At 37.3% G+C, this 27,098-nt stretch overlaps 1 protein-coding gene across 1 annotated transcript in view; it reads left to right on the top strand.

Annotated features, from left to right (window-relative positions):
* The window catches only part of LOC115242072, a gene marked incomplete at its 3' end in the record, with an annotated part of 241,921 nt that overhangs the window by 9,944 nt on the left and 204,879 nt on the right, over positions 1-27,098 (top strand). Inside the window, exon 2 of the mRNA XM_029818106.1 lies at positions 9,490-9,525. Within this exon, the coding sequence (XP_029673966.1) occupies positions 9,490-9,525 (36 nt within the window). The remainder of the gene's footprint in view (positions 1-9,489; positions 9,526-27,098) is intronic.

Genomic DNA, 27,098 nt, shown 5'->3' with positions numbered 1-27,098 from the left:
GTTTTATTCGCGTCAAAAGGACTGAAGGGACAAAATAGCTAATGTCACAAAATAGCTAATACGGATTATCTCACTTTTGCAATCTGATTTTGTAATTCAAAGCATTTACTCAAAAGAAAATTATGTAACATTGTAAAGCAGACATAGCATTAAAAAAAATTTATAAATTTATTTACAGTCTCTTCCAATATCATAAATAAATGAATTTATTAAACTTGAGATGAGAATTTTCTATTCTATTGAAAGAGACTCGAAATAAATTTATAAATTTTTTTTTATCACGAAGGAAGCACAATCGTGCGACGTATACATCCCTCGAGAACTACGGATCTGTACATGAATCTTCTACATAAAACAGGGCAAGCTCTTATAAATCAAATGCGCGACAAGGAAAGGGGAAATTTAATTTCATCGCGAGAGGCCGGCCGCGGGCGGAAGCCGCGTGCGGAATAGAGCGATCCGGCACGGTCAGCTTTTACGGTTCCGACGGGCGAAAAGAGCGCGGAAAACGGTCGCTAAGGACGCGGCCGCTCCTTGGGAAAGCCTTGTCGAGAGAGCTGACGTTTAATTTAATAAAACCGTCGCGGCCTTTCTTTGCTTTTCTCTCTCTTTTTCGCGCGAGATTTCACAGAGGAGGGGGAGAGGAAAGGGCAGTTTCCGCGCCATTTCCCGGGAACGAGTCGGTCGTCGACATCCCGGGGCGCTGCCCGTGTAAAATTCCTTCGGAAAAACTGCGCGCACCACCCGGCCGGGGTGCACCTTGTTAAGAACGTCAAACTTACGGTCGAGAGTTCGCCGGAACTTTGTAATTTCCAGCACGCTGATTGACGTTCGACTCTCTCGCGCGTTTTTCACATCTCTTCGGTTGTCGTCGAACGATATGAAGGACTGCTCGATCTTTGCCAAGTGATGCTATCTGTCGGTTCATTCTCAGTGTGCTATGTAGACGTATCGAATGTCAATTAATTGCTTATAATTTCTAGTGAATTACTTCTATTAAAACGTCTTGGTTCAATTGGGGAAGCAGAATCTTTTTTTTTTAGACGCATGCTAATTTTATACAGCTGACATGGATTGTGGTTATTCTTATTAATATACAGTACTGTAAAAATTATTTCCAGGTCGCGAATTTTAAGACAGTATATTAAAAAAAAAGCAGAGATAATAATTTCTCTTTTATTCCCATTTTCTCTCTGTGAAATGTACATGTGACACTAATTTTTAAAAAATATATATCTATTTATTAGATCCATATTTAACTATTTCATAAATGTTTTTTTTTAATTTTTTAAATGCATTGTCAAAAATTTATAAGATACTATCATATTTATAGATAATAAAATTAGTCTTATATTTTTGTATACATGTATTGAATAAGTTTATTTTATCACCTACCAAAGTTGTGTTAATAATCGTCATAAATTAACTAACACTACAGTTAAGTCTGCTATTAATTATTGTTAATATTGTTCGTGCTGAATACATTTCAGCTAGCTGTCCCTGGTCTCCGCCCAGTCACTAATGATTATAATTTTGCAACGAAAATCAGGCGTGGCCGAAAGAATTTATTCTTAATACTGACGTACGATTATGCGACCATTAAGTTTCAGATACCTGCCGCCTGTCCCCGATAGAAGTAGATTGATCACTTGGTCGCGTGACATTAATTCATTATTACAACAGAAATTCACGACCGCTCGCGAATGAAGACGGTGCTATCGAATAACGTCGAAAGAAATTAATGTTGTATAAGCCGGTCTACATTTTTTCTCTCGCGCCGTAAATTACATTCTTACATTAATATTCTGCCTGCAAGTGGTGCAAAAATGTTTTCTACTTAACGCCGGATTCTTACAGCTTGATATATCGTCGCTCGTTTTATCGCTCGATTTTTCTCGTTGTGTAATTATCCGTTAACCCATTTCACGGTGACTTAAATCCCACTTTGCCGTCACCAATCCGGGAACAATGCTGTATTTTTCATCCGATAAACTTGAGAATTTAAGTCATCGATTTTAATGTAAAAATTTTTGTTCTGGCAAAAAATTGTTGCGAATACGTTAACAGATTTATTCCATTTTATCTGCCGTACTGTGTAAAAATTTTGTAAAACAAAGACATGATAATTAATCGATAGATATGAAAAGATTTCTTGAACAGAAAATTATCGAATTAGGAAATTGTCGCAACAATTTTTATTACTATAATTGTTTGTCGAAACGTTGAATTTTATGCAATAACTTCAAATTTTTTCGATCTCATTTGAAATATTCAATATTCAATTTATTTGGTGATATGATTGCGAGTGGACGATTAATTTAAAAGAATTAATGGTTTACCAATAATAATAACAACTTGAAAAACATATGTTATTTATACATTTAAATCTGTTTTACTGTGTTACAAATATTCAATAATTTTGATGAATAATTTGTACATCATTGTTTTTTCTTCTGATTGTAAGATTGGCTCTCAGTCAACTGGCGTTTCAATTATTAAGGGCTAACACGCGGCTAATAACGTCATCGTCAATTATCATCATATCCGACAAGACCAACTGTTGACGGCTTAATGGAATTTCCGAGTAGGCCGCAATCACGGGACCAAATTCGCGTCCTTCGCCCCCCCCCCTTTTACGGCAAGTCTTGCATTATTGCTGTATCATTATTTCGCTAATTTGTTACGAGATTATCCGAACCAAAAAAAAGACATTTTTACATGAAAGAAAAAGAAATTTTTGATTGAAGTTTTGATATTAGAATGAACCAGGGAAAAAAAGATAATCGCATGCATCTAACATTGAAGGGTCACGTAAGGGTTTATTAGCCGCTTTATATACAAGATTGTCTGATAATGGAATTTATTTTCTCGAAACTTTCAAAGGATAAAAGAAAGTTTAAATCCCTTCAAACGGAGGAGTTACTTGACAAAGGAAATAACATGCAAGAAAAATGATAAGAAATACAGCTATTCATTTCATGGTAGGTTATTTCATAATAATTTAATTAACGACCGAATCAAATAAGATTGCAGTTGGAGATAATTTTCACATTTATTTTGAAACACGTTATTTTTACGTACAAGTAGAAATGTATCTTGTATAATCAACGCTTTTGCAATTAATCTGATTTTTACGTACAAGTAGCAATGTATCTTGTATAATCAACGCTTTTACTAATTAATATATAAGAAATTTTCCTTTATATAATATTATGAGATTTAATATTATAATATATCTAATTATTTGTCTTATTATCACGATTGATCCGCTGTAGGCGTATACATATATATATATCCCCATTACTCTTATTTCTCAAGGTAGTTTAGTCACGACTCTCCGCTTCCCCGCCATTCATCAAAAGGTATCGCGTAATCCGGCGTGTAATCCGGCCCCGTGTCGGCAGCACTATCACGTGTCGACCATTGTCGGGCATCGTTTCCGCACTTTGGCCCAGTTTGTTGCGCTTTATATCAGTTAACGCACGCGCCCCCCGCTCCCCGTAACGTTTCGCGCGCGTAGACGTTCTCGCCGAAGACAAAGAATCGACACGTAACGGGGTAAGTATATCGCGCACGTGGGCGCAGTTACGAGAGACGTGTGAGCGCCGAAGGGAAACTTTCTTCATTTTTCGCCCGGGCTCGATCTCGCCCGGGGACGCCCCGGGAAAAGTTTTTCCCTCTGAAATATCGCGGAAATCAATCGCCAGCGCGAGTGGCCGCGATCGCAGTGCTATTTTCCGCACTTTTACCGACACCCCGGGAACGAGGTAATGGGTCAGTTTAGCTGAGTCGCGTCAACTCGTTGCAGCAACGCGGAAATGGCTTTTGATCTTGTCGGGCGAGACGTTTCTCGTTTTAATTTTTCTGCCTTTTTTTCTCGCGTTATATATTTTTTTTTATTGGAATGACGTTTCATCCGTTTTACGAAGCAGACTCGCAATCCTCTCGTCCGCGCGATATCGAGTGCAAACAGTTCGATAGATTCGTGGAACGTACAAATACACGCGATAGATCCTTGGCTGTAGATGCTACCAAAGCCGATCAGCCGAGACTTACCTCTTCATCGATCTCGTATACAGAATATCTGTTGACTCTCAGAGAGATCTTTTCCACGAAATTAATTTCGAATTACACGTATGTCATACGACATTCTTAGTATCCTGTCACAATTTAAGATCTCAAAATTGTATAATAATATAAACTCGCTTTCCCCTCGATATTCTGTAAATGCGCAGTGGTTATATCGACAATATCAAATATCCTCGATGACGATTCTGATCGAGCTGATCAAGGCGGCAACACGCTTATCGGATTGATCAGCCAACCAGATTGATCCAATCGATTGGAGATGCATAGCGGATGTCGATCTATCTATCATCCTCGTAACTGAAATGCAGAAACGTTACTGACACGCGTCTATTGATCGAATCGATTCCACATAGACATGAATGATCTCTCCCGGCCCGGACACAAATTTGCTTTCTCCGCTCAAATTTCTGGGAACTAGTTCTACAAATGTTTGCGATTAAATACCTACAGTCCTACAGCATACACGTTTAGCAATCCTCTGTCAAAAAGAATGTAAAAATTTGATAAATGTTAGGAAAAAGAAAAAAAAATATTAATAAACCAAACACACTAAAGCAAATTTAAATACGAAAATCCACATCGCGATACCCGTAAATGTCATGTGAATAAACGAAAATATTTTTGCCCGTATACGTGAAATGCAATTTACATTTACGTCGCGCGACGCTCTACAATTTTTATGGAGCGGCATGCATTTTACTGGTACGCGCGATATAAAGAGATACTCTTGTTTACGCAAAATAAAGTGCACTTACAAAAAATACGACGTGTCCTTATCACAAAAGTGTTCCTAAAGAGAGAAAAAAAGAGAGAGAGAGAGAGAAAAAGGGAGAAAGATAAACAATTCCCGTGTATTGTTTATCGTCGTATATCGTAGATAAGACGGGCATGTGTGTCTGATACATCTTTTCGTAGCGGCCGCTTATCGATTTTCTCCGGAATATACACACACATGCAAATGCCCTACGAGAAAGGGAACAACTATCGTACAGTATATTGCAATATATGACGCTTAAATGTTTTAATAAGTGCAAGTTTTTTCTCGATTAATAATGCTTAATTAATCTTGATGATACAATCGTATCCCCGTTTTATGGATTCAATTTACTCATCTAACTGCATGTCGCCATTATCAAAATTGTTATATATTCTCATCTTTTTTTTTCCACAAAAAATGGTAAAGCAAGCGGATACAATTTCACGCTTCGTTTCTAGTTTATTAGAGTTCTTATTCCATGTAATATTCTCTCTGGTACGCGTTACAGTAGTGAGACTTCATCTACTCAGATATACAGTGTTCCATGTGCGCGCGTTTCGTTCCCGGATGAGGAAACAGAAGGTCGAGGGTACTTCACCGCCATTTCCGGTGAGAACTCACGACCCTCTCTCGCGCGCGCCTCGCTGTCGAATGCAAAAAGGGCGAATGAAGAATAGCGTCTGCGTGCGCGACGCGTAAAATCCGTCGCGGGAAATAGCCCCGACGTAATACGAGACGTATTATGCTTATGAATCGCGATAAAGTGCGCGTTGTAAGCGCACGAATTACGGGCGCTGCACCCTGCAAAAACCCGTTCGATCGTTCTAAAATTCATGAAGTTATGCGTGCACATCGAGTATTTATGCACGTTTAAATTTAACCGCGTACAACGCTGCTATTTATCGTGAATTTATCGCGCACGTTAAGTACATCGTTTTCGTCGTTTTTGCGTTGTAAATATTTCCTTTTCTGTGTTTCACCTTCTACCCTATAATAGCTGCTCTAATCTAAAGCCAAGTTATCGCTTGAAATTTAAATGCGCGATTAAGAAAGTATGCCTTTTAATGCATATATTTGATAAAAGCACGATTCTTTAATTCGCTCGTGCATGATGCGCGTATTATGTAATATCGTTTTTTTTTTTTTCATAATATATTCTACTGCGTTCAACTATATTCTCTCTCTAGCTCTCTCATCGTTATCCGATTTCACACCGTTTTCCCGAGAACAATGCGCATTTCGTCGAGAGTGCGCATAAAATCGACCTATACAATCTTCCGGACACGATGCGCCTTCCGTTTGTACAAAGTTTCCGAGCGCGCAAATCCGCGTAACTTGGCCATTTAACAGGTTTATTCAACCATGTTTGTTTCCTCTTGTCTCGATGGTTATCCGCTACCGAGTCGATATCCGGCAGGACTTCGGTGTCCCATCGATATATCTATCTTGCACGGAGAAACTCTCGAATGTCATGCGACTGGGAGTACTAAATCCATTAAAATGTAAAAGACGCATGCAAATACGTGATATAAATTAAAAAAATATACATAATATGAGTATAATCATAATTGTAACGATAATATATTTAAGTATTTTGTGGCCCATAGTTAAGTAAATCTTGCTCGAGATAAATAACGGAACATGTAAATGTACCCGGTGTTTATAATTAATATAGAAATGGCGATATGTGTGTAATATTTCATGACAGATAATAAACGCAAAAATATCACGTACCATCAATTATTCAGTAGAATAAAAATTTCAGTTTACGGAATGGGTATCTTAGAGGTTTCATCGGAGAGTCAAGGCTCTTATGCGCCAAGCTCTTATGCTCCAAGCTTTTATGCAAATTGCACGTGACGGTTCTTACATATATATGTATGCGTGCACGCACTCACGTACGGATATTTGCATCTCAAGGGTCTCAATCGCCTTGTGCGTTATCCTATGCGAGCGGCGACATGTGTTTCCCGTGTGCGTCAAACTCTGCGGCGTCGAATCTCGGAAAGGGAGAATATCGGCGAGATATCGACGTATACAAATTCTCATAGAGTCGACCTGCATACATATCGATGGTTTGGCAGCACCGATTCATTCAACCATGTTTGTTTCCTCTTGTCTCGATGGTTATCCGCTACCGAGTCGATATCCGGCAGGACTTCGGTGTCCCATTGATATATCTATCTTGCACGGAGAAACTCTCGAATGTCACGCGACTGGGAGTACTAAATCCATTAAAATGTAAAAGACGCATGCAAATACGTGATATAAATTAAAAAAATATACATAATATGAGTATAATCATAATTGTAACGATAATATATTTAAGTATTTTGTGGCCCATAGTTAAGTAAATCTTGCTCGAGATAAATAACGGAACATGTAAATGTACCCGGTGTTTATAATTAATATAGAAATGGCGATATGTGTGTAATATTTCATGACAGATAATAAACGCAAAAATATCACGTACCATCAATTATTCAGTAGAATAAAAATTTCAGTTTACGGAATGGGTATCTTAGAGGTTTCATCGGAGAGTCAAGGCTCTTATGCGCCAAGCTCTTATGCTCCAAGCTTTTATGCAAATTGCACGTGACGGTTCTTACATATATATGTATGCGTGCACGCACTCACGTACGGATATTTGCATCTCAAGGGTCTCAATCGCCTTGTGCGTTATCCTATGCGAGCGGCGACATGTGTTTCCCGTGTGCGTCAAACTCTGCGGCGTCGAATCTCGGAAAGGGAGAATATCGGCGAGATATCGACGTATACAAATTCTCATAGAGTCGACCTGCATACATATCGATGGTTTGGCAGCACCGATTCCAGCGTGGCTCCAACGGCACATACACACACACATATATATATATAGGAATGTATGCAATCTCTTGAGCGATATCCTGGACGATGCGGTGGACGATGCACTCACTTTCTTCCGAAAGTCCAATTTGGAAATTTATGAGACGCCCGACTCGTGCCCTTAACACATTGCTATTCGCGACGCGCATATCAATACGTTGCATATATAAATTGGTTTGCGAGAGAATATTTCTTTTCTTGTTGTTTGCAATATTCTTCATAGACGGTCCGATGTGTCTCGATTACTTTCTCGCCGATTTATTCTGTTAAAATTTATTAAATTGATTTAAATTTTATTTTAATTTATCTAATATTGCCCTCATGTTATTTGAAATTGCGGAATTTTGTTTAGAGCGACAATAATGAAAGTTGAGAATATTCATATTTCGCTTCGAGAAATTTTTCTCAGTTACCTTCTTCCATTTCGCGACGACATGTAAGCAATACCTCACTGATCTCGCGATGATAAACGTTCACCGTTTGACAGTCTATTTTCCATTTCATCGAAATTCATATGAAAATTTGTAATTGTTTTCGACGTCATATAGAATCGCATGGAACCTCTTTAAAAGGGAGTTTTTTTAAGGGTTCTCTGAAAAGGATAATTAAAAGTTTCACGAAGAGCTTCGGAGCGGATGAAACGCAGCAGGGTATCTGAATTTCCCTGTCATTCGTTTTAATTATGTCGTTCTCTTTTTATCTATTGTATATAAAAAAAAAGATTATTTGATTTAATTTGACAAAATAAAATGTGAAAAATGAAAAGTGATTTAAATGTAATTAAAAAACAGAATAAAATAGAAAAAAATGCAATTTAGACATGTAGCGCCAAACTCTATTTATCTATTTGTCAATACATATATATACATGCATAGGATATATAAACAACGATATTATGCCATATTTCTCCGTCAAACGCTTATATTTTTAAGAAATTGGTATCGCGTTTGTGCTTTCTTTAAACTGCATAGATACTTCGTACATTTATATTTCGTCTCGCGAGACTCGTTACGCGACAAGAGCCACGTTCCGGACGACCAGTAAGAATGGGCACTAATTAAGGTGAACTTTAATTAAATTAAAATTCTTAATTAAGTTGCATCAGTTAAACACAATAAATCTTATCGCGACGTAAGCGCTAATATAAATTACTTAATTCCACGTAGGACGGCAGTCTCTTTCGCAGCTTGTGCGCAATGCTAATTGTGTCATTGTAATTAGTTTGCATTTTAAACGGCTAAGGTAGAAGCTTTCTGCCAGCTTTGTGACAAGAATCGCGTTACGTAAACATTATTTTATAAAATTATTTTACCAGCAATATACACGTATGTATATATGTATATATCATTTTCACCGGCTCACGTTTGAATTGCTTCAGAACGTGCAGAATGCCTTACGACTATCGTATTATTTTTTAATAATAGGTTAGTGAAGTTGCAATTGTGCAAAGAGCAGGGCGTTTAATTATAGATACAACATGTGCAATTAAGAATTTTGATCGATTAAAAAAGTAACGGAACTCTGCCTTTATTTTCGATTAATTACAAGTAGATTTTGTAGAGATTAGAATTATAAAATTGATTTAAACATAACGCGGTAGCTAATGCGGGATGCGTTTTAAATGTTATAATACTAAAATCGCGACATGAAATTTTCATGTCGTAATTACGGTGATGGTACAAAAAAGGGGAAAGCCGCTTTTACTAAGTAATTAACTGCGTGTACATATATATTGTAACTAATCTTACTAATATTAACCCCCTTTTCTTTCTTTTCAGACATGTCCTACAAGCCGCGTCAACCCATTATCGAGGGTAAGTATTTTCTGACATAATATACATGTAGCATTAATGGTACGCCAATCTAAATCGGGGAAAGCCTCTCATCCGTTTGAAACACAGCATATATGGCACTTTGTACAAACGTACGCTACTACGGTAATATTGATTTTCCAAATAGACAGCAAGATCCACGTCAATTTCTCATGGTATTTCTGACAAAATTCATAGCGCTTTTTGTTTAATACCAGTATTAAACACAATTACAATATGTCGCATTTCGAATCACGGAATATCTGCGCAAATTCACCCATTGCTATAAATTATTCGCTTTTTTCCAAAACTAACATATTATTATATTTTATATATAATATATTTAATTTAGAATTCGATTTGTATCGAAAGTAAGGGATGAACACACGCTTTTATTTAATCGATAAAAAGAAAAAGAAATGTGCGCACTTTGTACAAAATTCGCCAATATATTCTCATACTTTTGTACGAAGAGATGGATTTCCTGGTGAAATCGTAGATTTTAGATAGCTTGACACGCGACGTTTAGAGACGTGTTATTTCGAAGAATAACCCGACGGGAATGCGGGTGGTGTCGAGTGATGCCTTTTAAAACGACCGGCGGCACGGCTCAATTACAACATGAAACGCGCATGGTGGCCTTCGCATACCGTGAAATCGCGTTATCGTCGCCAAAACGATCACGATAACACGCGTGTTTCGCGTCCCGCAACGCAATGCAACGCATCACGTCGCGTCACGTAAACGGTTTTCAAAGATATATATTTTTTTTTTGCGCCTCTTAACGACGTTTAATTCATCCCGTTATTCGTGGCGCGAATAATTGTAATCTCGTCATCGTTCGCGAGATTCGATTGTGAGAGAACGGCCATAAATCTCGCGATGAAATATGAGGACAACGAGATTTCAGTAACTGAATACAATGAAAATTTTTGAATATTAGTTTTACTCCGTGCTATATAATACTCTGTATTATATTATCGTATATATACTCTACTAGACTGTAGAATTCGAAAAAATCAACTTGTAAAATATTTTATGATGAGATTTATAACGTTAATTAAAATCTCTCGTGATTATGTATATTTAAATTTTTGAAAAACGGTAATTTCTTTGAAATTTTCTTTGAAATTTAAAAAGAAAGAAAAATGATTAATAAACCTCTAATTATAATTAAAAATAATATAATTGAGTATAAATAATTAGATTTTCATATGGATAGATTTAAACAAATGATTGATCTATAAATTAATATAATAATAATAATAATAGGATGAATGAACATAAGCAAAATTCAGGCGACGAGATATCAAAATAGTCGACTCAGAATTATCCCTAAATTCGCTTCTCTTTCTACCTTTTTTCCTTCCGTAAGCAAACACGCGATTTGTACGCACACGCATATTATTTGCACGATACGCAAACAAGCTTTCGAGTAAACGCATAACATGCTGGAAAATTTTCGATGATGTACGCAGATATTGATACAGTCTATCTGACATTTTCGAGCTCATCTCCTCGTTTTATTTTTTATAGTCACTAGCAAAGTAATCCCGAGCAGTCGCAATCTCTTCTAAGCATCGTTTTTCAAACGCGAAATCGCCCATCAAACTTGGGGATATCCGATCGCGCGCTTCGCGATTATTTACATTCCAATACGTCTGTTCGTCTCTCCCTCTTTAATTTACTCTCCGAGGCCTCTTCTCAATTCAGACTATTCTCATTATCGCGGTTACTCTTGTTACCGAGCCTATTCTCGTTACCGTGTCTGCTCTCGTTAACGTTGGCTACTCTCATTAGCGAGATCCGGCGACGCCGCCTACGCGATACGTCATCTCTTTCGCTATCTCGCGCTCTTTGATCAATTCAGAGTTTCAAATGCTCATATATATCGCGCATAATCAGAATCTTCTGTTACCATATGGAATGTATGTGCAGACACAATAAAAAAGTATCTAATTGATCGTTCAAATCACATTGAATTTTAATTGATTCCTCTTTTAGCGGGCTTCTTAATTTTCCGATTCGTCTCCGTATAATTAATTCTCAAATTAAATTTCAATTATAAAAGCAGCAATTATATGTATAAAATAAAGTTTATCGTTATAAAAGGTCAATTTTCAATCTTTAATTACATTCTTGCAGCTTCATTCATTAGACGGTTATTTTTCAACGTTTTCGACATTTAAAATATTTATTAATATCTTGAAAGAGAAGTTTATTGGAAAACGATTGAAAAAGTATGCTAATAAAACAAGAACAATATTCTTCTGTTTCTGATGGAAATTTGGAAATATATCAGTAGAATCTTATAGTATTATATCCGACACTCGACCTCGATAAAATTGGACAGGTATATGTATACTCTATATTAGCTCTTGTATGTATATTATTCACGTTTTTCTCATATTCGCATAAAGTCATTCATGCACAGACCTCTGCTGATGTCTGTAAGATAGCTCCATATAGCGATATAAAATTCGAAATTGGCTACCTACTACATGATGATTGATTATATAATTTATAATGTGGTACATGTTTGCTACATATACGTTTGTACATGTGTACTCGGTCAATATTAATATCGAAATTGCATCCTGTTGCAGCTTGCATCCTGTTCAATAATCATGTTCATTATTGCATTTACAACTAATAATAAAAATTTAATTAAAATAAAGTCCGTTGGAAATTCGTGGAAAATACATGACTTTATAATAACTAAAAAACAATTTCTTGAAAAATCTTCTTTTCTTTTTTTGAAGTAAGCATTTTAATATGTATGTGTATATAAGTTAATATATTTATATTTAATTATATTCTCAAAGAATCATTTTTAAACAATTTTTCTCTTTGAGGGACGTCCCTACGCGAAACGCTCAGTATATTAGCTCAAGAATTAACACTAAATTAATACCAAATTTTCTCATCATACTCACTCGATAATGATCATTAGAGCAATTAATTTGTTCAAATGTATTTAATAGCTATTTCGCGGACTCTACATATTCGTTAGCATATTGAAAATGCATATACGTACGTGCAACAGACTGCACGTCAGGGGAAATACATTACATATTACATGTAATGCAAAGTTCTGTGCAAACAGACAGCTGCATGTAGTTACGTCTATTACATATAAACTACATAGTTATATGTATATGTACATATATGCATAAATATGATAACGCAGGAATAGCTGATCTTTCTGTTTTTTATGAGTAATTTATTGCATTTTCTAAAAAAATATTTGCAAGTTTATTTACAGAATTGCTGCGTGATTTTTCGATTTCACGAATTATTGTTAACTTGATATTAAAATAAATCTCATTCTCTAGAATTTAGCTTTTGGTAAATTAGTTGGAAATAGTAATATATGATAAAATACATGGTAGAATACGCGTGAATTAAAAAAAAATATAATTATTTTTGAAATATTTTATATCTACCGTGACAAAGAAATACGTTCATCTCTATAATATAGTCTCAAATACATCGCCCGCGTTTGAGAACCACTGTCCTGTAAACCCGGTCTATCGCGGTGGGTCGATGCGATTCGAAACTGAAACCTTCGCGGTCTATAGGGACGGAGGTGAGGACCGTGTTAGCTTTCATTCGCTAAAAGGCCACCGAAACGCCATTGTCCTATCTCTCGAGAATATAACCGGTGAAACGATACGCGACAACTGCGTTTTGGCCACCCTACGATTTGCCGTAGTAACTGAATGACGCCTCTGTGTAAACTCGAGTGGTGACGGACCGACGTTGTACGGCTCGTCGAAGAGTTGCCCCGCCAATCGATTACGTAACGGCCGTGCCCGGGCGAAAAACGGGCTCTACATGCACGTATATATTCTTGAAAGAGCGCAGGTCTTTTAATCGGTCGTGCCGCGTATCGGTTATTGATGGAGTAGTTGTTTATCGTACCTACTTGCGCTTGCAATCTTATTAATTCGTCTCATCGATTTCATCGTAGCTATACTTTTTAGCTGTATATCCTTCTCGCAAAGAGGGATAATTTATCTATTTAGCCATTTAATCGCACAATTTTACGATATTACAAACATGCAAATTAGTGGGCGATACAGCGTTTTGAAATATCTCTTTGTCAGATTACGGATTATTTAATTATATCTCTGACAACCCCCCGTGTATATACTAGACGACTACAACGTAAGACTATAATCTAAAGATTGAGGGTTGCATAAAGAAGTATGCAAAAGGAGGTCGCGAGAATGCGAAAGAACGTAAACGAAACTTGGCCGAAGGTCAATGGCAACAAGAGTTTTTCCGATGCTGCCTTTATTGCCGTTACCGCTTTTAGCATCACGTTGTTTTCCGCGGAAACTTGAAACGCAGTTGGCGCATCTTTTCTCCATCCCGTGTACGCTCTCGGTACGTGCTGTGCTCGTGCAGCAGCCGAGGATCTCTATCAAGTACGCGGCGCTGTCGCACCCATCTTACGAGAGCGGTGTGATAAGGTTACGCTAAGAAATTGGCTCTCGCGTGGAGAGAGGGTGGCAGGAGCGGAGGGCAAACTTTCTCCCGGCGAACCGCGTTTCCCTTTCTCACCCCTTCACCGCCTTATCCTTCCTTCCTTCCGTCTACTAAATCCAACTCGGTCTTACTTCGTCCTGGAACTACTACTTGACGATTTCTTCTTCTTGTTGCACTTCAAGCGCGCCCGGTGTTACTTCGCGAAACGTCGATCAAAGGAAGGAAAAGAGTCGAAGGTTTACACGAAGTCGGGTGAGAAAGAATCTTATACAGTCGTTATCTTGTCACGAGAAAAGTACGGCGCGATACGCACTCTTTTACGCCGTTACCGGGATTATTGCGTCACTGTTTCCGCTCTCTCGTCTTTTTAGATTTCGTTTCTTTTCAAATCTTGTATGTTAGACAAGCAAAAAAAAAAAAAATAAAATTCGTATAAATGATGATCACTATTGATTATCGACGGATAGAAAGAGACTGTAAAATATACTCGTACTAGTGTGAAAATATACGCCGGGTTGAAATTTCCAATAAACTTCTAACATTTGCCAACAGCATAGCCTTGATCAGAATTAATCCATATGCGATGAACAAACTTGTTAAAGCGTCTCAGTTTGCAGGAGTACCATTCCTATGTACTCGATATCGCGTTCGATATGCGCAACAGCCCCGCAATGCGTAATGTAATTACGTAACGTAACGTGCGTAATTATTGCCCGTAATAACACTTCATTCTATTCTATGAATTAATGGAGAGGAGGCAAGTTGTTGCAAGATTAAAATTACCATTATTTTAACGAGACGTCAGACGAGATTTACATGTTATTTATGCATGTAAATCAAGTAAGCTAAAAATAAAATGCGAGATGAAAAAATATTACGCTTCGTTGATTCTTCGATGTCAAGTTAATATTTGATATGCCAAGTTAATACTTAATGTCAAGATTTGACGTCAAGAACTTTGACAGGCTGCAACGAATTATAGCTATACGGAACGAGAAAGTTTCTGAAAGTCGATAATATCTTTATTTATTAACATTTACTTTATGTATATTTTGTTAAATCTTGCAACTCGTTTTAATATGACATAATAATTCATAAAATAATGAGTCACTGATTGTTTATTAATTAAACTTATAAATTCAATAAAAGTTTATGTAAAATTCAAAATCCATATATTAAAGAATTAAATTAATATTGATTAGCGTTAATTTTTTAACTAACTGTGTTCTCTTTCTCTATTATACAATACGACTCTCAATAAATCATGATATTTATTATACAACTTTAATATATTTTTTCTGAGATTATAAATGTTGGATACAATATTATAGAAAAAGAGAGAATATTTAACAATTTTTAATAATAAATAATATTTTTCTATTAATATTGTATTACATTCAAGTGTTTGATTGAAGCTAGTTAATCAAAACTTAATTAATGCAACTAATACGTTTGCTTGGATCGAGTTCTGCTTCACCGATAGTGAGTTCCATGCGCTGGTCAATCTTCTTCTCTTCGGTTTATTCTACGATAAGCGGCAGGTGCGCAGTAACATAAACATTTTATTATATTATTGTGCCACTGTGTGCTCAGGCCAGCGAGCACGAAGCTAATTGACTTTCGCCGATAACAGTTCCCCGCAATAGTTTCCCAATATCGAGAGCTGCAATGGGAACGTTCGCGGGATTCGAAGAGATTTCGTTAATTGATGAATATTTATTTAAAGGATCTCGGTCCGAGTTGCCCTCCTCGTACACGCAATAATAAAGATTTACGATCGTCTATAACAATTATAAAAGATTTAATCATATATAAAAAAAAAATTGTTAATTTTTTCATATGTCTGTATGCATCGACAAATATAATATATAAGCAAGATTATTTTATTACCGCTTTAAATACAAAATACTGGACAAAAATTTAATGATAGATTAGATTCAATTTAAATTGTAAAAGCACAGTGGTGATATTATTATATTATCATTGTTGTGTATATGTATTTCTATAGCAAACTTAAGAATAGACGTCGACTGACATCCTCATCAAATATAATAATTTTATTATTTAAATTCATAACGAGAGAATATATTCAAATAATATATTTATATAGAGATGAATGTTAATACATACATCGAATGATAATATTTTACTAGACGGGTAACCTGAAAATAGTTCCCGTTTTTCCGATATCGGTCTTTCGGTCCATCACTCTTGCAGGCGTGGTAGAAACGCTTTGGTTGCGCAACCCAGATATAAAACTAAAAAGCATCGAGGCAAAGCAAGCTTTCGTCGCCGGTTTTAGCAGCATTACCGGAACGGAGGAATTCTTATAATCCCCACGAATTAAAATGCTAATGAGTTGATGATGAAACATAAGACTCTTTTGTCAAGGCTTATAATAATTTTATTAAATTCTATCTATATTCCGCGTATTATATAGCATATATACAGATTATTTATTTTACAAAGTATCTTCAAATTAAACGAGGAATATTTATTTTTACATTCAAACTTTAATTTATAAAAGTTTTTGAAAATTTCGATTATCGAAATAATTCGAAAATTATTGATTTCGACATTAAAATAAATGATATTCTTCTGGCCAGTTTAATTTCTAGTGCGCGCGAAGATAATTTATGTCAATTTTCTGATAATATTAAAGAAATAAATGCAAGAAAAGTAAGAGAATGGAGAGTATAATTACGATTTTCGATGGAATCGGGCGACGTGTCGTCGAGTGTTTTTGGGTTAAATCCACAATGAAGGGCAATGGCGACTGTCGACTCTCTGAAAGCGCGATAATCGACGACCCGATGTCCCCGGCCCGTTGCATCGGATATCAACCGGCGCGAAAATGTTACGGCATCGGTACGGTAACTAAAAAAGAGGGAGACAGAAACACGCCCATATCCGCGCCTGGAATTCGCGCGCCACCGAAAATCGAGGGCATAAATTAATCAACTGGGCGAACCCTGCAGACCGACAGCCTCGTTTATCGACGTTTCTCCTCGTCCTTTCCTAGCTTTTCGAAAAAATAGATTTTGTAGATGTAGAAGGCTCATACTATTGTAAAATATAAATTGCAGAGTAATTTATTCTGTACGCTTTCTATCTCCCCGTTAAAATTTACTATGTATAAAAGATATATTTTTAATTTATTTTATTTTCTAATCGTGTAATTTTAAACTGATACCACCCATTAATTATTTCATGCACGTCTTTTTTATATTCTTATCAAAAACTGATTTCTATTTTGCTATTTTTTATCCATATCTGAGAAACAAATAATTTAATTTTTTGACTCTGAATATATTTAGTTCTTTTACATCGTATATGTTTCTTATTTATTATTAAGTAAAAGAGATATATTGAGATGCTGTATAAATGAATAGAAACTTTGTAATTTAAATTGTATATTATTTTCCTTTGTGCAGATATAACTTACAATGCGAACATTGAACTCGCGAAGATTTACCCAAGACTTCAAACCACATTTTATCGCGACGGTAATCACGTACAAGACACCATCGACGGTAGCTTTTACCGCGGTCGTTCGTTAAAATCGTCGCGCGTCGAATCCGTCGATAAATCCGAGAGTAACGGTGCGACCTTAAATTAACGGATTAAAGTCGCATTAACTAAATGCGAGATTGACGCGGTTTCACCGGTTTCTCGGTGTGCGTGTATACTTATTCGTGTGTAACGTTCGTTTCTACCGTATATCGTGGTGTACATGTGTATGTGCTTCTGCGAGGACCCCGTAACTTCTGCAGCAGCCGTGCTGTGACTGAGACATGGTTCCCCTGGGATCGCTGGTCGAGATTTACGAATCCCCCAAACCTCCCCCTCCGTATCGCTACCGTCGATTTATACACGTGTGCACTTGGTACACTTCGTACGGCGCCACGCTCTCTCCTTCCGGCTTTGTACAACGAGTCGTTCCTTTGAAAACGAGAGAGGAAGCTTAGCGACCTTTAAACCCACCGTTTAGAAACGCTTTTTCGAAGAAAAAACGGCGACTGAAGTAGAACTGGTCGTCGCGCTGCAAAACGCTGTGCGCTCTATATGATTCTTTAACGCTTTGACTTTTTCATGTACAAATTATTTTTTTTTAACAAGAGAAAATATAAGGATCCGCAAATTAGAGATTAAATGTACTATCAATGGAACATATCAATATGGATCGTTTTAATATTTTCTGGTTGACTTTTTTTCTTTGGGAGAATTTAAATTAAGACATAATTATGGATTACATTTTTTTTAACAATAATAATTGTTTAGACAAATTCTGCGCTTTAAAAATATGAATATAACAAACACTTATTTTTGATTTGATTGCAAATGGAATTTTAATTGAAGATCGTACTATTGAAACAATAAATATTGATAATTCTTTGTAACATTGCTGTACTTTATATATTCCGATAGAATCAATCAAGAAACTGATGATTTACATTTATACAATCTAATTTATCCGAAGATAATTTTCTACAAATTTTTGTTATGTAAGAGCTTTTAAATACACGATAATCTATTAAGAAATCATGTTATTGTTTCAATTCACGTGCGAAAATATAAAGGTACCGGGATAATGTTAAGACTGATACGCGCGCTGAATACATCCCTTGGATTGTCACATTGAACCCCTCTATCGTGCTTATAATACCGGTACTATAGTTCGCATCGACAAGCCTCTTTGTGTCCGCGTGATATCGAGTTCAAACACAACGTGCTTGCGAGCAAAGGGTAATACTATGACAACAAGTATTCGTCTACACATTTCCGTGGCTTCCGGCGGTCTTTAAGAGAAAGAGAGAGAGAGAGAGGGCGAGGGAAAGGGAGAGAGAAGGAGAGAGTTGTAAGTTGTTTATGAAACGGAATTTCCATATAATATTCTATCATGTCGTTGTTCTATATGAACGGCCTCATAAAATTATTATAAAATACGCACGGAACAAGCATTCAAAATTTGACAATCCAATCATTTAAAAATGTTCGCTGAGAAAGAGAGAGAAAGAGAGAGTGATAAATTAATACAAATTTAATTTGCACCTCAATTATCAAGATACTTCGTTAAAAAAAAGAAGACAGTGAGACATAATGAGTCTCCCTTAAATGTTTACCGAGAAAAAATTTTTTATCCAAAAATGACATTCAAATAATTGAAATGTGAAACTTTTTTTATTTTTCCTCATCTCATCTACTTCGCGATATTCTGTGACAAATTGTAATGTTTTGCATTTTATCGAAAATCGGACGGAGAAGATGGTCTGGTTTGCAATAGTGTGTTCCCCGAATCGAGCGGTAATATCGTTGCGAAAGTATTCCTCGACGGGATGTATTCGTATTGTATGCAGTTCTAGGAACGTCCTTAGAAGATGAGCTAGTCTCGGATAACCGATTGCGGCAATAATGCGCGCATTGTGGCTCGTTCTGGTGCATTCCCTTTCGCTGAGCCCTCCACGCTCGTCGAGTCCCAGATACACGGCCGATTGCGACCCAATACCAGGATGAGCGAAATCCTGATACGACCTCATATACCTGCCTATCTGACTGCGCGTTCCAGCAACAATGGTGCATTACGTCCGTTTAATCGATGATAAATCACTGGCCGATATCCGTGACCGATAGCCGCGCCTGTCTTTCGAGGTCAACGCCGGTGGAAATATTTATCGCTCGCGAAATGATTTATTCTATGCACACTCGCGTCAATGATGCGCGTTTTGTTATTAATTTTCGATCTCATAATCCCGATAATCATATAGCCGACAATTTCCCGCATCGACATCGCGCGCGATCTTTTTAAGACCAGTTGTTTTCCATCGCATCACAATAGCATATCTCATCAATTTAATCTCTGACGCTTTTATATACGCATAGTTATCTCTACAGTTTATATACTTCATCAATATGTGTGCGTATACGATCGATTTAATAATTGGTTTCTCGAATTAACAGCTTTGATACAGCGAATGAATATATGACAAACAAACAGCGATATATAACAAATAGACGTCCGAACAAATTTTCGCGTGGAAAAAAGATCGAGCGCTTCTTCGTTAAAAAGTACATTTCCGCGGCAGATCCCAATCTCTCCGGGACACCCTGTGTATACACGCAGTGTTCCAAATAGCCTCCGTCGCCCTCTCCAGAGGCAGACTCTATAAAGACTGATTTACGCGTTGGATTTATGAAGACCGTTCGGTTTTCTGGGCAGTATTTCACCGATGCCGGACCTTTCTTTTTTTAACGCGTGGAATCTTCAATCTTCCCCCTCCCCCCTCTCTTTCTCTTTACATCCCAACGCGAATCGCTGGTACCAACCACTCTGAAAAATCGCGACGATTGATGCATCGTAATAATTGTATCGCATCTCGGCCGCACTAGTTGTTTCATTTGATAATCGCATAATTCAATCGGATTTCGCGGCTAGTAATGTTTACTTGCGAATTGGTACGTGCGTGTATTAATGTATGCGCAATTTTTACATCGATGAGATTCCTCTTTCGCCGATCTGTTGCGTTTTTTTTTTTGACACTCTTATAGTTTTCGTATTTTATTTTTCTGCGTTTCGCAATTTTGCATGCGATAAAAAATATTTTTGTATTTCATCACAAATAATTATAAATGTAGATAGAAATTCAACTAGTGACAAAATAAAGTAATTGTTTTGCGCTTTCTATCTTTTTCGTTTACTGCTGCATTTTCCGGCATTATTTTCCGCATTAACGTCGTAGCTTTTTTTTTATGTCTCTCTAGAAACGTGTTCCAAAACCAATCCATTTCGCTCTCATTCTCCTTCTCCTCTCCGTCCAATCTTCCTTTGTTTCCCTATTTTTTGATCGCGCAGCCCGTAACGACATTTTGCCGATCGATGCATCGCGGCACGATTGTAACAATGCGCCGTTGCGGCCGCACGTACACCGGCCGTTATGTCTGATAATCGCATAATTCAAGCGGGGGTGGATTTGCACAGTGCGCGATAGCCGCTTTCTCATTCGGAAAAAAAGCACTAAAAAGCAAATGCGATTGGATAAAGTGGATAGCGAACTGCAAATTTTCTATTGTTCCGCTAGTGTCGCTTTGCCGAAGCGTTCCGCATCGTATATCGGCGAGTGATTAGCGAAAAACGTCGGCTCAGCAAGTCACCCCGAATTTCAATTCGTGTGAAAATACCTAACGGTCCATTGTTCTCCCCATTGTGTTATTTCCTGCGAGGAAAAAAAGAGGGGAAAACGGTATTAAAACTGCGAGAAATAGTTTTGATTTGTAGTAAAAGGATATAAATGTTTCTCTCTTTCTCTTCTCTCTCTTTCTCTTTTTCTATCAATTTTTCACTTCATTCATGATTGATGCAATAAAATAATATTAATATAATTAATATTATATTATTATTGAGCATTTATTTTATTTTTTAGATTTGATATAAGTCTTAATTGTTTATTGTATAATTATGCGGCGTGTAAAATTAAGTAATGCAGAAACGTCGACGAAGCGACGTTAGTAGTAAGAGTAGACGCTGGTCAGCTTTAAGTGGAACGTATTGAGCGTTAAGTAGTAGTGGAATGCCTTGCGGTAGGGTCAGACCGACCGCATAGTGACCGACCTATTCTCTTTCCACGGTCTCTTACTCTAGGCTATAACTTACTTAGCGTAAATTGTTCTTCAGTGCACTCTACTTTACCGTGCCAGAAGCGACACAAGAAGGGATCAGCTGACGTAATAAACGACAGTCGTCAACTTTCTATCATTTAAAGAATTTTATTTAAAAAATACTTTAGTCTTAAACTTTAGTCTTAGAACAATAAAATAAATGTAAAATTCACTATTTTCAGTGAAACTATTAAAAAATAGTATTTCAACGTAATATATATATTGGCAAACATAAACGACTGTTTAAATAAGGCTCTTACTGTAACCTACCTGTGTTTTTCTCTAAGTTTCTATCGATAAAATTATCTGTACATTATATGTTTACTTGAAAACATAACATTGATAAAATTTCTTATTCACAAAATGAATAATGTATTAATTATAACTAGTAATTTAAAAAAAAGTAGTTGCTATTTTATGTTTTTTATACTATATATTCATCATTTTATTCCGCCAATTTTTCACCGATTCGGAAGATGCCTGCCTTCCGACTTCTGGCGGAAAATAAACTGCAGGAATTACGTTGGTTGGCTCATTTCTGGAGCGATTCTCGCGCACCGCAAAAAGACGAGAATTCGCGGATGGCGGTAGTCGAGGAGGACGGGGAGGGAATGCGATAGGGGCCAGTGACTAGACCGTACTTACGGCCATGTTTCACGAGGATTGGTTAAAATATTTCAAGCCTTTGCATGCGCCTGCCGCCGGGAAAAGCCGGAGAAACACGCCGGCCGGGGTAACATGGAAAGCGAGCACGGAGAGGACGGCTTTTACAGAGCCATAGGATTTAACTTTGCCGCGAGGGGTAGATGTGGCCGGGGGGCGAGTTGAATGTCTGGACACAAGCCTGGTCGTGTAAAAGGGCTGCTGCCGAGGCATTCGGAATGGGGGTTGAAACGAACCCCGAAAGGATCGGACCACCGGTGGCCAGTCTGCGGGGGAAGATGGAGGGGGAGGAGAGGAAGGGGTACGGGCTAGAGTTTAAAAGGGAGTGGATCGCGCGCGCCATTGAACAAAAACAGTGTCGCGACAGAGTGCTCAACTCGGACAAAGGAACACCCGTGGCCAGGGCCGAAGACAAAAGGTTAATCTTCGTTTTTTTGCAGAATTTAGCGCTACTTCTACCCCCATCCTCTCCCCTCCGACCGTAGCTCTGTCTCTTACCGCCCTAGGAGGCTACTCGTGGACGCGAACAACGTTGGATTTATATCGAGTCGGGCGTTAGGTTTGCGCCATTGTAGAACATTGTTTCCTTTTAACGCATTACTTTCGTGTGAGCGGTTAAAGCGGAGATTTATAAATCGCGACTTGCGTTCAAAGGAAGATTTTACAGAAAGATATAATCAGAAATATATTTATCACGTGAGGAAATAAAAATCAAACATTATTTTTTGTGTTCTATGTGCTTTATGATATTTCATTATATTATGAGTGCGGGCGAAAAATCAGTTAATTCAAAGTCTTATTGTTACGATTCTATTTGCTGACGTAAAATGTGTCTTAAGGATGAGAAATATATCATATTGCAAATGGCAGTTGAATATTAATATCATTGTACAATCTATGTTTTAATGACATTTTTTAGAAATTCTCGTAACTTTTTCGTCATTTTAACATCCGTCATATGCTTGCGTTATATGTGTTCCAGAGAAGATGAGTTAAAAGAAGAATCTCAACATCAGTCTCCAAAAAGTTTGTTCCCGTTTTCTTTCTTTTCATATTTTCTCTTTCTCTCTTTAAGGACCAAAAGGTTTTGTATTACCATTCGCGTCATGCACAGTTTGTATTGTTGCTCTAAAATAGCATCTTACTTTGAAATGGATATTTTACGTCGCCATTCTTTATTGAGATAAGAAAATCAATGTTTTGCACATTCGCATTCAAATTTTATTCGTTGCACTAAGAATCATCGCGATATATTCTCGATAAAACTTTGATTTTATTAAACTTTGAAAAGAATTTTATAAACTAAAATAAACATCTTGTACCATTTAATAATTTTTATCAAAAGAAAGAAAAAATAAATTATTTTCTGCAACAATCTAGAGAGTGAAAATTGTCAAGGAGGCGAATTCTTTTAAAGTAGTAATCATCTGTTCATCATTAAAGCGCATAGATAATTTTAATGTACACCGAGATCTAAATATCACCGAAAAAATGTCAGCTTTATGTGAGATAAAAATGTGCAGCTGCAGATGAATTGGAATCTGTCAAAAGGTAGAGAAATAACAGAGAGGTGATATTAAAAAAGTATCGTGGAACGCGCGCCTGTGGAGTAGCGATGTCATGCTCGAGCTTTTCCTTTTATTTCCACGTGTAGGGTCTCTTTTGATCGTAGGCCACAGAGAGACATTTCCAAACGAGGTTTCTTCGTTGCCCGATGATTAACTGGCTGCGCGCGCGCGTCCGGCAAGAGAATAACGTGTTTTTGTTCGCGTTTATCCCTGACCCTTCTTGTTTGCCTCGTGCATACGATGCATTATGTATACTAGATTTTAAAGTAGACGTCGCTTCGCTTTATGACGCGACATAGTGTAGCGTAATCAGATAGCGCGTGTGAATACGATTAGCTCGTTCTCGACAACGGAACCATGACTCGGTACTTGTACCTGATGCAAACTCAGGCGCTTTAAGCACGAGCAAAAGGAGAGAAAGAGAAACATTGTTACTTATACAGATTCGTCCTAGAATTTTTAACGAACCCTCGAGACTTATAAAAAGAAAAGATACGAACAGATCTTAAGGAATTCATATGTGTCTTGAAATAAAAAACGTTATGGATTCCGCGAATTTAATTTTCGACTTTTTTACAAATATTCTATCGTCAAGATTGGCAAAACTTGTTTCTAATATTATCAACGAGAAAATATAAATTCTTATCACACGTATATTGAAGCAAAGAAAGCAGAAGAGACTATCTTTATTTGTACATTTTTGTACAGGGAAAGATTTATACTTTCTACGGTTCTTTTACATTAGCGACCGTTTGCATAATTAATTATCATTTAGCGGCAGGATCGCGGTATATACGCGGCTGTGTCATTTGGTCGAACTATACCAATTCCGAAGTTAAGCAAGTCGGCACAAAGTTGCTCGCGGCTCGCGGCACGCGCCGGGACGGGCCGTCTCTTACATATATTAGACTTTATAATGCCGCGCGGCGGGGTCTTACGTATGTTAATGCACGTTAAGCCTGATACGGTATAACCGCAAGTCGGCTGCATTCACCGGCAGTAATTTGCATAGACCAACGAACGTTCCTTCGTGTAACGTTTCTCGTCTGTGATACAAGCGTCCCGCCGAACGCGCGGGATCCCTAGAATGATATATAATACAATACATATCGCGCACGATCGATGTTCTTCACAAACACAGATAGCATATACTTTCGACGAATATTAAGCAAACGATTAAACGTGTCAGTTTACAGCGCATTACATTATACGTGTTGCATTTATCGAGGATATTGCCGGTTCACGCAACACACAGCGCTTTGGAGTATGGAAGTTGAATTAATCAACGCGAAGTGCTGTAGCGAGGTGCATAGACACGCGATGCGAGTGCATACGGTATTCTATCAATGTAATTGGCTCCCTTAATCTCCTTTGCGAGAGGCGCTTAGAAACAGTCCTGCGCGACGGAATATTATCAGAATACCGAAGTCGTTATCGATTTTCTCGCTTTGCGTCTCGCGTTAATAAATTTTTATAGCATTGTACTTTTGTGTATATGATCGTGTAAAATTAATTTTGTACATTAAGTAACCCCGTTTATTCGCATTATCTTAAAAGGGAAACCGTATCTTATCTTATAGGCGGGATCAAACTTCGTATCCTGATTCCAGGCTCACCTTTCGACGGTTTCTGATTACCATTAGCATCTGGACCTGGAGGGATCGGGGAAAGCTCGTTGTCTTGTAACGAGCTGTATCTCCGGTCCTAATGGGTCCAGATGTAGTTACGTCCGTGGCTGGCTTAAACTACTTCCGGACAGCTTTATCTGCCGGCTCGCCGCGACACGAAACGGCCGGCCAATCGCGGTTCCTTCCACTAGGATTAACAATGTTGTACGATGGGACGGGCGGGGTTAACCCTAATTACACTCCGCATAATCTGTTATGGACAGTAGAAATTTGTTGCTTCTTTTAGCGATCTCTCGAAGCTAATTATTAATATATTTTACGAATAATATATTAACTTCAATTACATATCTCGAGCATGTATGACGTGTGGAAGTTATTAAGCGTGAAATATTTTGACAAAATCCGTGTTCAATTGGCCTTAATTGGTGCTTTATATTTTTGTATATTGCGCTCGGAGAATCTCAAGCTAATTATTGCTCATTAACTCCTTTTAATAACCCAGCCTTAGCGGGTAGTGGTTAACCCCAATTACGCTCGCCGTAATGTGATACGGCGAACATGAATTTATTATACAAGCACAGCATGCTCTACCGGTAGAGTTTTTTCATTATATATTTTACGTATTTAAAAATGTTACACTAAATATTATTTATTAACGCATATTGAACGATCAATTTTCGTATCAAGTGCCCTCGATCTGAAAATTCTCCACGTCACGATATCTCAGAAATCAAGTATATACATACTATATACATATAATGTAAGTTATGTAATATATGTATACATACATTGAAAAAGCGAAGTCGGTAAGGTAAGGTAGACATATCATCGCTCGTCGCGAATTAATTAATCATGCGCGAAAAGACCAATAATCGCGTGGAATCCGAGTTCGTCGAAGAAGGATCATCTCGTATATCCCCCAATTCTCTTCGTACTCTCTTGATTCATCTTGTAAGAAGGTCCTATGGGAGAACGAGGAAGGATTAATTAAACGGGGACGGCGGTGATATGCGTTGTAATTGCCACACGAAAGACGTTACGCTTTTTTGTGGCCGACCTGACGGTTTATTTTAAGTGCGACGTGAAATCCGTTTAATCGTTTCGTAAGAAATTAAAACGGCGCGAGCTTCTCTTACCCTCCCACCAGACGTTGAATCCCTTCGAAACGGAATTCTCTCGATTGACGGTGTTTTTTTGGCAATTCTTGGATCTCCGATAAATAAATCACGGAAGGAACTCGATAACATATTTATGTTTTAAAAAATGGTTATCCGTAAAATTAAAATGGTCGCAAAATTAGATGAATTTCAAATAATTTTGTGTATTATACAATTTGTTCACTATGAGATATCTTGCAATTATATTTCGTAATTAACGTATAAAAAGAGAGAAAGTAATATTGTTAGCATCGCAAAAGAGTTACGTGCAGTCAAGGTACAAAATAGAAATGGACGTCCAAAGCGGGACTTGGCCTTATGTCTCATTTCGCCACATAATTATGTTTTATAAATATGTTTCGTGAAGAAAAGGAAAAAGGACGAAGTAATATCTTCATCGAGGAAATTACACG

Source organism: Formica exsecta, unplaced genomic scaffold (assembly GCF_003651465.1).
Source record: "Formica exsecta isolate Colony F162 unplaced genomic scaffold, ASM365146v1 scaffold562, whole genome shotgun sequence".
Classification (NCBI taxonomy): domain Eukaryota; kingdom Metazoa; phylum Arthropoda; class Insecta; order Hymenoptera; family Formicidae; genus Formica; species Formica exsecta.
Note: the sequence above shows the minus strand (reverse complement) of the source record. Positions and strands in the feature narration are given on the sequence as shown.